This window comes from Tachypleus tridentatus, chromosome 7, assembly GCF_004210375.1.
Source record: "Tachypleus tridentatus isolate NWPU-2018 chromosome 7, ASM421037v1, whole genome shotgun sequence".
Classification (NCBI taxonomy): domain Eukaryota; kingdom Metazoa; phylum Arthropoda; class Merostomata; order Xiphosura; family Limulidae; genus Tachypleus; species Tachypleus tridentatus.
In genome coordinates, this window is record NC_134831.1 from 3954647 (window position 1) to 3967016 (window position 12370).

The window sequence follows — 12370 nt, forward strand, 5'->3', positions numbered from 1 at the left end:
AACCACTTGGATAACTACATGTTACCAGTTAGCACACTAGTATTTTCGAAGTATAGCAATATTTACTGTTTTATTTTAATTTTTAAGGGTTCGGATCCCCGTCCCACCAAATATGCTTGCCCTTTCAGCCGTAGGGGCGTTATAATGTCACAATCAATCCCGCTATTCGGTGATAAAAGAGTAGCCCAAGAGTTGGCGGGTGGGTGGTGATGTATGGCTGCCTTTTCTCTAGTCTTTTACTGCTCAATAAGGGACGACTAGCGCAGACAGCCCTCGTGTAGCTTTGCACGAAATTCAAACCAAACTGCTCTTTATTTTCAAACGTACATAAAGGTGTATAAGTTTTGCGATATTATACGAAGAGTGATAAACCAGTTTTCATTAGTGCAACGAAATTTGGTAATTGGTTGTCTAGCTGAAGCAACACGTAAAACGCCACCTTTAAAAGGAATGTGCGTGCATGGATGGGTTTTGTTATAGCAAAGCCACATTAGGCTATCTGCTGAGTTCACCGAGGAGAGTCGAACCCCTAAAAGGAATGCACTCGTGTACTCTATTGAGCCGTAACGCACACGTTGAAATAACTTAGGTAATAAGTTCATAAAATATTTTTTGATTTTCTTAAACATTGCATCTGGTAAATAATAGATTTGCGTATGCGGGTTTTATATCACCGTTCAACGTGTTGAATATTAATATCTTGTAAATAACGTGTGGATTCGTTGCTAGGTTACCAAAATGTGGGTTCGTTTACCTGTACTGCCTATATGTGGAAGTGTTAACTTATCTGCTACGATACGAGTTCATTACTAGGTTACAAGAATGTGGGTGTAATATATTTAGAATGTAAACAGAGTGACTGTTATTGAGTTTTTATTTAAAAAAAAAAAGACGGCCGATCTTTCATTTTTGCCTTACGTTATTAATCTTATAAGATACTTGTTTCCACGTGCATTATGATGTTTATTTTTGTTATCTTATATTTTATGTATTCACAATTGATATTTGAAATTTTATTCGCCAAACTGTCTACTTGATATAAAATTTTATATGGTGATATTGTTTGTACCAGACACGTCTTTTGAGACTGGGAGGGGTTAGAGAAAATGGTTGTTTCTGTTAGCCATTTGTTGTTTATTAACATATAACTCAAATTACGTCATAGCCTGAGGCCCTCATCTGGACTGGCCCATGTGAGAACAGTCTTATTTGCACCATCCCCCAGACCTTTAAATAACACTTCTTTGGGGGGGGAGGGGATTACTTGAAACTTATTGTTTTCACAATTCAAGACTCATTCTTCAAAAGGTTTCTTGTGTTTTATCTTTATTGGTTGGATACATATACAATGTGTAAAATACAATATGTAGCTAAAATATTTTTACTTCTGGCAGAAGCAACAATACGAAACATTCAACCTTTTCATAGAAGTACATAAAGTAAGTTCTTTCTTTAGCTCATTTCTCAGTTTTCCGTTTGTAAACGGAATTAATATGTTGCATTTACTGAAAATAGTGGATTTTTCTTATTTTTAGTTAAATTCACGTTTTGCATAACAAAAAGGTGGGCTTATTAATTTTATTCGATAGGCCTTACTGTATTTTCAAAACGTTTCAAAAGAATCATTGTCGTAAAAAACAAAACTTTTATTTTATTTTTTTTCTTATCTGAAGATAACAGAAAATTCGCAACATTATAATTTAAATCGAGATATAAATATTCACTTAAAAAACACTGAAAAACAAATTTAAAGTACTTGACGAGATTTTATCAGTCATTTTCTATTCCATGATTCTAAATCTTGATTGGTAATAGAAAACTAAAATTATAATGAATTTAACAACGTTAGATGGCAGTATACAGTTTATTTTCAGTGTTTAGTTTCTTATAAATTTGAATTAAAGCCATTGAATATTTATGTTTTTTTTCTTTTAAAATGTCAAATACATCATTTTCACTGTTTTAAAATACACACACACTTTACATTTAAATTCGATGACCTTGTTGCACAGTGTTAGGTCTCCAACCTTCTCAGGCCTTCAATAACGAACTACATAAATTATTTAGAAGAACCGCCTTTGGTTGTTCTGGAAGAGAGCTTTATCAATCTCTTTAAATAATTTTTAAGTTGGCTTGTGTTAGCTCGTACCCCCTGTTGTCTTGATGTAGAGCTTTGTTCTGTCAGGCTAAAAGAAAAACATAATTATTCATGTAAAATAAATGTCGTTCATTGTTTTAAAATACATTTTTCTTAACGACTGCTGAACGTCTGATGGTGTAATGTTTTATTTTTTCTCTCAAATGCTACAAGTGTTGAGCTTGCGAGGTGAATCCCAGCTTCATTTTCTTTTGTAATTATTTCTAATAAACTTATCTTCAGTTTTATAAATAGAAAAATATCAGAAAGTGTATCTATACGGCCAGCAAATACCTAAATATACACATATAATTTAAGAACAACAAAGGACCAGTTCGTCCATCTGTGTCGTCACAACCTCATGCTAAATTGTCAAGTAAAAATCACTCATAGTCCGCACCTATCATTCAAATATTTATCAAGCCTACCTTTAAATTAATTACGTGTTCTATATCTGAAGACAACCCATTCAAAACACAAACCTCCCTGTTAGAAAAGTGAAGCTGTCTCAGCTGAAAATTATTTATTCCCTGTTAAAGTTGACGCTTGAGTTTCCTAGTACTGCAGTTCTTGTAGTTAATACTAAAGAATGTGATGTGCTAACACTATCAGTTCCCCTCATCAACTAAAGAATATAATGTGCCGACACTATCAGTTCCCCTCAGCAACTGAAGAATATGATGTGCCAACACTATCAGTTCCCCTCAGCAACCTTAAACACTTTTAATCACGTTACGTTTGATTCTCCTTTCTTTTCAAGGTAAAACAGTTTCAGAGATCTTAACCTGCCCTCGTATGACAACCCTTTTATTTCAGGAACTATCCTAGTAGCCCTTCTCTGAACCATTTCCAATAATTCAATGTCCTCCCTCAGGTAAGGAGCCCAAGATTAAACACAGTACTCCAAATAAGGCCTAATCAACGATCTGCACCGTGAAATCGTAAACTCTGTAGACCTGTGTTAGATTATATTTTTAGACACAGCGTGTATTGTTTTATATGTAACTATAACAAAATGAAAACTTTCCATCTGAACCTTTTATCAATTAAAACTCCATTTCCTCCACTTTTTTGCTATAAAGAGAACAACTATTATCTTAGATTGACTGTCTTACTAGTTAATTTTCAAATGTTATAATTTATAGGCCTGGTAGCCAGAATTCAACAACTATTTTGCACCCTTTCCCGTTGCTAGTAGGTGCCACAGTAAGAGATCAATAATAATAATAATAATCAGCTATAAAATATTCTGACCTACAACAAACATTGGTGCACTTGTCGACATAATGAAACTGAGCATTCTATATTCACTGATACGTTAGAACAGTTTCGGTGGGGACGCTATTGTATGATAAAAATGGTACAGCTATCTTATTACAGTAGTAACGTGAAAATCTTATAACATTTCAAAATAAATTTATTCTGCAAGAGCAAACATTTAGTTATAATCATAATATTAGAAACCCAAATAGTTAGTATCACAGTACGAGAAACCCAAACATAGGTATTAAAAGTTTCAAGAATTCATTCCACGGATCATTTTCTGAACCATCAAAAGTCTCTATAAAATGTAACAGAATGTCTTTTCAACTAAATGTTCTAAAATAAATTAGTATGCTAACAACAGGTTGGCTTGGCATGGCCAAGCGCGTAAGGCGTGCGACTCGTAATCCGAGGGTCGCGGGTTTGCGCCCGCGTCGCGCCAAACTTCGCTCTCCCAGCCTCCCAGTGGGGGCGTTAAAATGTTACAGTCAATCCCCACTATTCGTTGGTAAAAGAGTACCCCAAGGGTTGGCGGTGGGTGGTGATGACTAGCTGCCTTCCCTCTAGTCTTAGACTGCTAAATTAGGGACGGCTCGGTGCAGTGGGTTAACAACCTACTCACTTAAATACTTGTTGAAGAATCGGCAAGCGATTGCGGCCCTATGTTCCTAGATGGAATCTAATGGTGATAACTAACTAATAACAGGTTATAATAAAGATTCTAACATTACAACTTTTAAATATATTCGCATTGTTACTTTGGACAGAATATCTGCAACAACAGAAAAACAACACTATAATGATGGACAACTCGACAACAAAAGATTTGCATATACCATACGTGACTTTTTACGCTTAATCGTATGTTGATTTTGATTAAAAGACAGTTAAATCTATAGGTCAGAAATTAAATATAACCGATGGATTATTGAAACTAATTCTGCGTAACAAGACAAGTATTTCATGCTATAAATCAATATACAAGAATACTAAAACCAACAATGATTACAATGCATTGATTCAATCAAGTACCCTCGCTGTTTGTTACATGTATTCAGCCATGAGAAACAGCCATAATTAGATCTATTTTTCCAATTCAACCTACCGGCAGAATAGTGAACCAGCAAGTAAGATCTTCTGACACTGTCATGACAGCCCCTGCATTATCAAACTCTCCACAGTAATTCGGGGCACTGAATACCGTTACCAGCTGAAAATAAAATTATTATTGTTTTAGAAGTTGTTTATTTGTTGTTAAGTGCAAAGCTGCATAGTTGAATATCTGTGCTGCGCTCATAGCGTAGATCAAACTTTTGAGCTAGAATCAATGTTTTATAACAATGCCCTCTCAGTGGCACAGCGATATGTCTGCAAAATTACAACAATAGGATCTTGGTTCGATACCCGTGGTGGACAGAACACAATCCATTGTGTTGCTTTGTGCTTAACTGCAAACAAACAAATGTACAACAATATCGTTTTTTAGGTGTGACTGCATCCAACAAGTCATATCAACGTCTGAACTAATCAAAATTCAAACAGTTGTTTGGTTTCAGGTGTAAAAAACTGACATTTAAACGAAAGGGCGCGAAAATACAAGATATTTATTATTATTTACTGTCCTCTTTTCTAAACTTCAACATATTATTTATTCTAATAATTCATTCTGATTAGTGTTAATTTAAATACGCGATATTCGAACTGCTTTTGATAATTGATATAAAAGTGCTCAAAAGATTTTTGTCAGCATCAGAAGCAAAAGCACGTAAAGTTTTTACTTTTGTGCGCTGTTAGATTATTCAGAAAACACTTCGTTTGTTTGGAATCAAGCACAAAGCTACACAATGTACTATTTGTACCTTGCCTACCACGGGTATCGAAACCGGTTTCTAGCAGTGCGAGTTCGTAGACATACTGCTGTGCCACTGGGGGGCGACACTGAGCAATTTGACTGTTTCAGGTTAACCAATGTTGAAACATTAACATAGAAATTATACTGCGTTATTGGTTATCTCACCTGTCTTTTCTGAAAGAACTGGTAGCCGTCTTCTACAACCTAGAATAATATAGACTATCAGTTTAAAAGATAAAAAAATATTGCGAACAAATATTTAGTTTGCTTTTTTTTTCTCGTATGTCATACTTAACACTTAAGAAATTCTTAAAATAAGACAAAAATAATTCATGTTGTAATCTCAATCAAGTAAATCCAACACTGTCTCTTAAACAATTAAAGATTATTGGGGAAAGCTACTGTTCTTGGACGATTACCAATCTCTCTAACATCTTCCACTATCCAACATCTGAAACTTATCACTGTAACGATCGATGACTTGAAAAGTTTGCACGAAACTTCTGATGATCTCAAAACATTTCCAATGACACCTCAAATAAAACAAAACATTTCTCAGCCTTCAGTAGATTAAATGTAAGAAATAAGAGACATCTTCCAATAGAACAACTTGTATCAAATGTTAAAACATGAATTTAGCATGAGACTAATTACAAAATCCGTTTGTTTTTTTTACATGGATAATTAAAGCAAAGAAATGAATTAAACCATACCTGATGTCCCCTGACTATCAAACTAAGATCATGTTTCTGTAGAAAGGTTCGAACTACATCCCCACCAAAAGTGTAGGATACCCCTCTGTCGTTTTCTCCCCAGCCTGTTATATCCTAGAACCAGAAGTATAAAGTTTATAGTTACGTTTATTTCTGTTCATTCTATCTTAGAACCAGAAATATAATATTTGTAATTAGGTTTTATTCTTCCCTTCTCATTATATTCTAAAACCAGAAATATTGTGTTTGTAGCTTGTCCTTGTTATGTGTAGCTTGTTTCATTAGCTTACAAACTTACACTGATTATAGTTTGTTATCAAATTCTCAACATTCTATTTATCTCTCTCTCTGTAGTAATTGGTAAAACATTAGTTGATATTTACTCTTTGAAAAGTTGGTTTGTTTTGAATTTCGCACAAAACTACACGAGAGCTATCTGCGCTAGCCATCCCTGTTTTAGCAGTGTAAGACTAGAAAGAAGGCAGCTAGTCATCACCACCCACCGCCAACTCTTGGGATGCTTTATTACCAACGAATAGTGGGATTGATCGTAACATTGTAACGCCCCCATGGCTGAAAGGGCTAGCCTGTTTGGTGTGACAGGGATTCGAACCCGCGACCCTCGGATTACGAGTCGAGTGCCTTAACTACCAGGCCATGTCAGGGCTCTCGTTGAAAGGAAGAGGTAGAAATTTAAACTGTTTTAAGCATTTATGGAATATTTATAGTTTGTGACATTTTCTAAAAATATATTTCTAAATTTTCAACATTTGTCCTCCTTTTAGGGTTAACTGATTTTCCTCACCCTCACACACACAATTTTTTTAAAATTTCCTTCCTTTATACAGAGGAGGAGAACATTATATTTAAACGATTTTAAAGACACACCGCGCTGTTATTCTATATTGTCGCGTTCAGTCGTATTCTATCTGATGACTGTGCACACTGACAGTAGCCCTGCAGTTACTATTGCAAATGCTTTACATCACTACTCGTTTGATACTTTCTATAATCTATCTAATGTACGGGAACGAGGGAATTTTAGCAGTTGTTTCAACACCTTGAATGAACAGAAATCCATCTTGGACGGTATGTCTTCCTATAACATGGAAACAACATGTGTGCGTGCGACTTCTGTTTTTTTCTTTTTTAATAGATAGAGATCATCCTAGGTTATATCGTGTAATCTTAACCGGGATAACAAGTGAACAACGTTTGTCCCTGACCTTTATGCCCCAGATTCTTACATTTCACAAGATGCCGTACTCTTTTTGTCAAGGCTAACTTTATACATGTCTCTTTCTGGATGATCCTGGCATCCAAAGCTCATCCATATTCTTTCGTTCGTCAATGCCAATAAGTACAAGGGATATTCCCGTCTTGAAAATTCTAAACCCTTGATCTAAACACTTTTTTATGATCTAAGTGTAGAATATTTTGCGTCGAATAGAGCTATTAAATACTCTTCCTGAAAGTTATCAATTTTCACTGTCATCACGCTATTAAGATGTAGTTCTGATACATTCCGTTACACCACAACTTTATATTAGTAGTGACTATGGCATGATTTGCTGATTTACATATTTTAAATCTTTTTAATATAACGTGTTCAACCTTGTGGTGACCTACCTCGTCCGGGTCTGACCACAATAGATCGCAGACAAGGCCGTGGTCAAGGACATCAATAGGACGGGGTATTTGTTGAAGCTACAAAATAATGATAATAGACCATAATTATCTGATGAAACTAACTCGTATAACTATAAATAAAAATTAATTAATTAAATCAACTTAATAGTAATGAAACAAATACCACAAACTAAAGTTCACGTACTATCTTAAAACAGTTTCAACGAACGACTTTATTGTAATTTCAACAACACTAAAGAAAAGCATCCACGTCTCCATAAACATAGTTGGAACAAACGTTAGCCTTTCCGTGCTGAAACTCTCATAACAATGGCTGGTAAGAGTTGTCTGATCTTTCCTATAGTAATTACGTAATAGAAGTCAGCCTTATTGTAATATTGCTGCTACAGTTTACAGTATGAAATAACAAATCTCTCTTATTCTTTATTACCTTAAAAAAACACGCAAAAGAAAACGAAAATGTAATTTTCAATGTCACTGAAAGATAGCAGCACAAACCTGTTTTAGATTAAATAAATCCGGTGAGAGGCCACCATGCATACAGAATATCGTTCCCTCTACTAGAGCAGCTATAGAATTAAAGAAAAATATATGCAGTGTTAAATCGACTAATTTTAATATTACAACCTCACTCTGTAATTGGACAACGTTAATTCTAGACTGGTCTTGTTAAAATTATTTTTACGATAGAGAAAAACGAAAATAGCCTTTCAAAAAGAAAATAGAAAACGCTCAAGTGAGAACAAACGTTTAAATGTAGGTCTCTTAACTAATTTTTCTCTTACTAACGAATGAAAATAACGATTGAAAATTTATATTAACAACTGATGTTTTCCTTTGTTGGAATAATATGTTGATAATTTCATGAGCATGCGTATACAATCAGTGTACGGTCAAAATGATTTTTTGAGTTACAATAGCAAAATAGTTAGTTTTTGTTTTCAGTGGAAAAAGAGGCTGGTAAACTGAAAACACGTGACATGACGTATAATATCGTAATGTTTGTGTACATATTCAGTATAGAAGCACACACACACACACACTTACTATGTAGTTGTCAATAGTTCTGAAGTTTTCTTTCATTTGAGAGAAAAAGATTAAAAGCTAAGATAGTCTGTCATATAGAGCAAAGTAAAACACAAGATATAAATTTTAGAAAGGTACTGGTTCGTGTGTCAAAGGGTCCAAGGTTTGATACGATATATATATATCCGCTGTTTCAGCTATGGGTGAATTATAAATGTGAAAATCAATCCTAATATTTCGTTCAAAGAGCTAGACTAGAGACCTTATGTCGACGACTGTTGCTGGCTGCTTCACTCCTCTCTAATCATCGGTTCAACATCAGAGGGTACCTACATCTAAATCTTAGAGGGCCTCTCTCTTACCGCCCATCCCACACGCACACTAGGTGGTGCTTATATTAATGCACGTTGTTTGTTTGTACGCGAACTCCGCTCACAGTTTTGGAGCAAGCAAAAACAAACCTGGCACGCGAATCCGAGATGAGTCCTTGTCTAAACCCCCCTCCCAACTATGGGTATGTTTTCACGGTTTGTTGAACCTTAATCTGGTATCAGATTTTGTATTCCTAATCCTCTTGAGGTCACGAGGCGTGACATTGTTTGAAACAATGTTCTCTCTACTCAGAAGCGGAGGCGACAGGTTTGAAACAATGTTCTTCTCTCCTCTCTTCAGCTAGCTGAACTAAATATAGTACACGCACTAAAATATCAGGAGTGGGTACTCTAAGGATGTTTGTTGTGTTTTTTTCTTCGATTCTCTTTTGATGCTGCTGTAGTAACTGAGACTGGTAGAGGACCTCAGTCGTTACATTGGAGCCTCTGTGAATAACAACGGAGCCTTTTATCTCCGCAGCAAAGCGCAGGAACTCCACATTAATTATTATAAAACACACCTACAATAAGTCGCAAGGAGCATGCGCAAAGCGCCTATCCGTTCTCAACTCATTACATAACTATTTTTAAATTAATTTGATTTTTGTGTTTTCGAAAGAATCACTCATAAACAGAACCTCCTAGTTTCTATTATTAACCTACGCATAGTTTCACAGCTAACTGTCAAACGTGAAAATACTTTTTCCGAGAAAACAAAACAAAACAAAAAAGAGCTTGTCTTATTTCACGTGTGAATTCGAAAACTCTTTTATAACAAAAAGTGCGAAACAAAATTATGGAAACCAAATGTGACAAAAGAAAAAGAAAAACATTCTAATAACTTTACAAGTATCAGTACATATAATATAGTAAGTACTTAAAAATTAAAGTTAACAGTTAATTAAAAAGTAAATTGTTTTGTTTTTTCATCAGTGCCTGAATTTCGTTCTATCTTGATAATTGAATGTGTATGCCTTAACAGCCACAAACTGTTTTAGTTTCTCCTTCACGAGTTACTTGATTAACGTGTGCAATTTTAAAAACAGTTTTCACTCACGGTAATCCAATCAGACTATTGTATAATGATTCGTAAGACCAATCACATATTATCGTCTTCATAGAAGAGTGGCTAACATAACCTGTACAAGATGATATACCCTTGTCGGCGTAGCAACGTTTGACATCGTTATTTAAAAGTTTTATCCTGTATGTTAGTTACTCATGTGACATTTTATTATGTAGTGCGTTTTACTGTAAAATATTTCGAGTTTTTAAAAACCAATACAAGTAATAATACTAGGCTATTTTAAACTGGATAGGCAACAGAGAAATAAACATATCGGATAAAATATGGATCCATCAGTTTAGCTTAACCATAACTCTGCGCAGAGTTTATTAAGCAACTTGTCACACCTTTAACCCCGGTGAGACCCCCCCCCATCCCTGCCTTTGAAAGAAATATATAGGTTCTCTTTTATTCACATTAATATACATATAAACACACGCCTGTACATGTATTTATAATTTAAAATATATCTTGCTTTGATATTATGAATATTATACAGGGTGATCCGGTGAGTTATTATTTTGATTTCTTATAAGAAGAACATATTACATTATCATATCTGACGTTGTTACAAACCAAGTGTTCTAACCGACATTGTAACAAGTGAAGTGTTTAGTTTCAGTGTAGAACATTTATATTGTTAATGTATTATTATATTGCTCTCATAACCAATCAGGGGTATCAGTCGTTGGACTACCCTGTATCAACGACAAAGAACTTACAACAAAATCATAAATTAGTTTATTTTATACAACTTACGATTGTCAAAAGTACGGACAAAGAACGCAGTAAGCTGAACTTCCAGCTTTACTAAGCATATATACATTTTGTTATTCAGAAGTAGTATACAAAAGTGATTAGGTTCAAAACCAACTATTGCGTCTCAATATCCAGTGTTCGCTATGTTTGTGTCTTAATCATTTTACAGAAGGGGGTATCGTTTTGTTTCTAAAAAAATCTACAAAGTGATACCGTGTTTTACTGCCCTTGAGGGGGACAGTGCTTTCTCTCTGAGGACTATCTACTTACTGCCCTGGGGTATACGTACTTACCGCCCGGGGAGACAATGTGCTTATCGCCTAGGAATCCGTGGTTTTTATTACACTGGAGGACATGCGCTTACTGCCATGGGTGCTGTGTGATTATTAACCTGGGGCCATGTACAGTTGATGACAAGAATCGTGCTTACCGCCCTTAGATCCATTTGCTTGCTGCCCTGAGATCCATGTTTTTACTCCCTAAGGATACAACTAATTCTGTTTCAGCCCCAGCGTTGCATCCAGTGTTAAGTGCATAGGTTCTTAAAATTCTATTAACACTACCAAGAGAATATCCTGCAGAAGGCATTGAAGGTTTTCTCTTCAGTCATCCTGTACGACTCGTTTACCTATGCTTGACTATATAAGCCTAATTTTATTTTCACACTACTCTTAGTAAGTCCATCACAAGTTGCCAGACCGTTACGTGCTGATTAAGAAGAACATAAAAACAACAGCAAACAATTTGTACTTCGGTGCTGTTTTACTAGAATATTAGGTTTATCAGTTTCGTTGTATCGCTACCTTACGGTGTTTAACACCGTGATAACGAAATAACTTGCTTAAGGAGTCCATATTGTACTAAATGTACTAGTTCTGTACATGTTAATTTTGTAGTTATATACGCGATATTGTGATGGTTCTATACACGATAACGTGGTGGTTTTATACTTTAGTAGCTGGATTCACGTTTGTTTGTTTTTTACACCATTCTTTTACACCTTGCAAACTCATATGTACTTGTCAACAAACAGTTGTCTCTTCAATAGAGGAAACAGATGATTTAAGATTTTTTGATATATAATTTGTGAGCATTTATATGTAAAACAGGATTGAAATCATTTATGTAAATCAGCGCCACATACCTACAGGTAGGCAGTTGAAACAATCCGTAAATGTTTTCCACAGTTTGATGCTATACCTTCTTTTACACTCGTCATAAAATCCGTAGATTCTGCAGGTTTGAACAAGAAGTAAATCACACAGCCAGTTTTCAAAACATAAAACACCTTTCTAATGATATACTATAATAGAGTGGTTTCAAAAAAGACTAAATCGATATTTAAGACTACAATAAAACGGATCGTTCTGCTTAACTTTGGGTTTGTTGTCTATTAACTTGGCAAACTTGAATTAAAACTCAGAGTTAAGTTGATCTGAATGTATGAAAGAGTCTATTAAAATATTTAATATAACTACAACTTAGAAATCACATTAGATTTTTAATAACCTCTGGCGGTGATTTTCTGAAGTA

At 34.9% G+C, this 12370-nt stretch overlaps 1 protein-coding gene across 2 annotated transcripts in view; it reads right to left on the minus strand.

The window, feature by feature from the left end:
- Positions 1-1309: 1309 nt before the first annotated feature.
- Positions 1310-12370, minus strand: part of LOC143255015 (uncharacterized) — a 38536-nt gene continuing 27475 nt past the window's right edge. For both annotated transcript variants that reach the window (XM_076510010.1, XM_076510011.1), the window contains 7 exons: positions 11982-12070; positions 8114-8184; positions 7595-7672; positions 5966-6079; positions 5418-5456; positions 4506-4610; positions 1310-2186 (listed from right to left, as the gene is read on the minus strand). In XM_076510010.1, the coding sequence (XP_076366125.1) occupies positions 2139-2186; positions 4506-4610; positions 5418-5456; positions 5966-6079; positions 7595-7672; positions 8114-8184; positions 11982-12070 (544 nt within the window). In that variant the 3' untranslated portion in view covers positions 1310-2138. The remainder of the gene's footprint in view (positions 2187-4505; positions 4611-5417; positions 5457-5965; positions 6080-7594; positions 7673-8113; positions 8185-11981; positions 12071-12370) is intronic.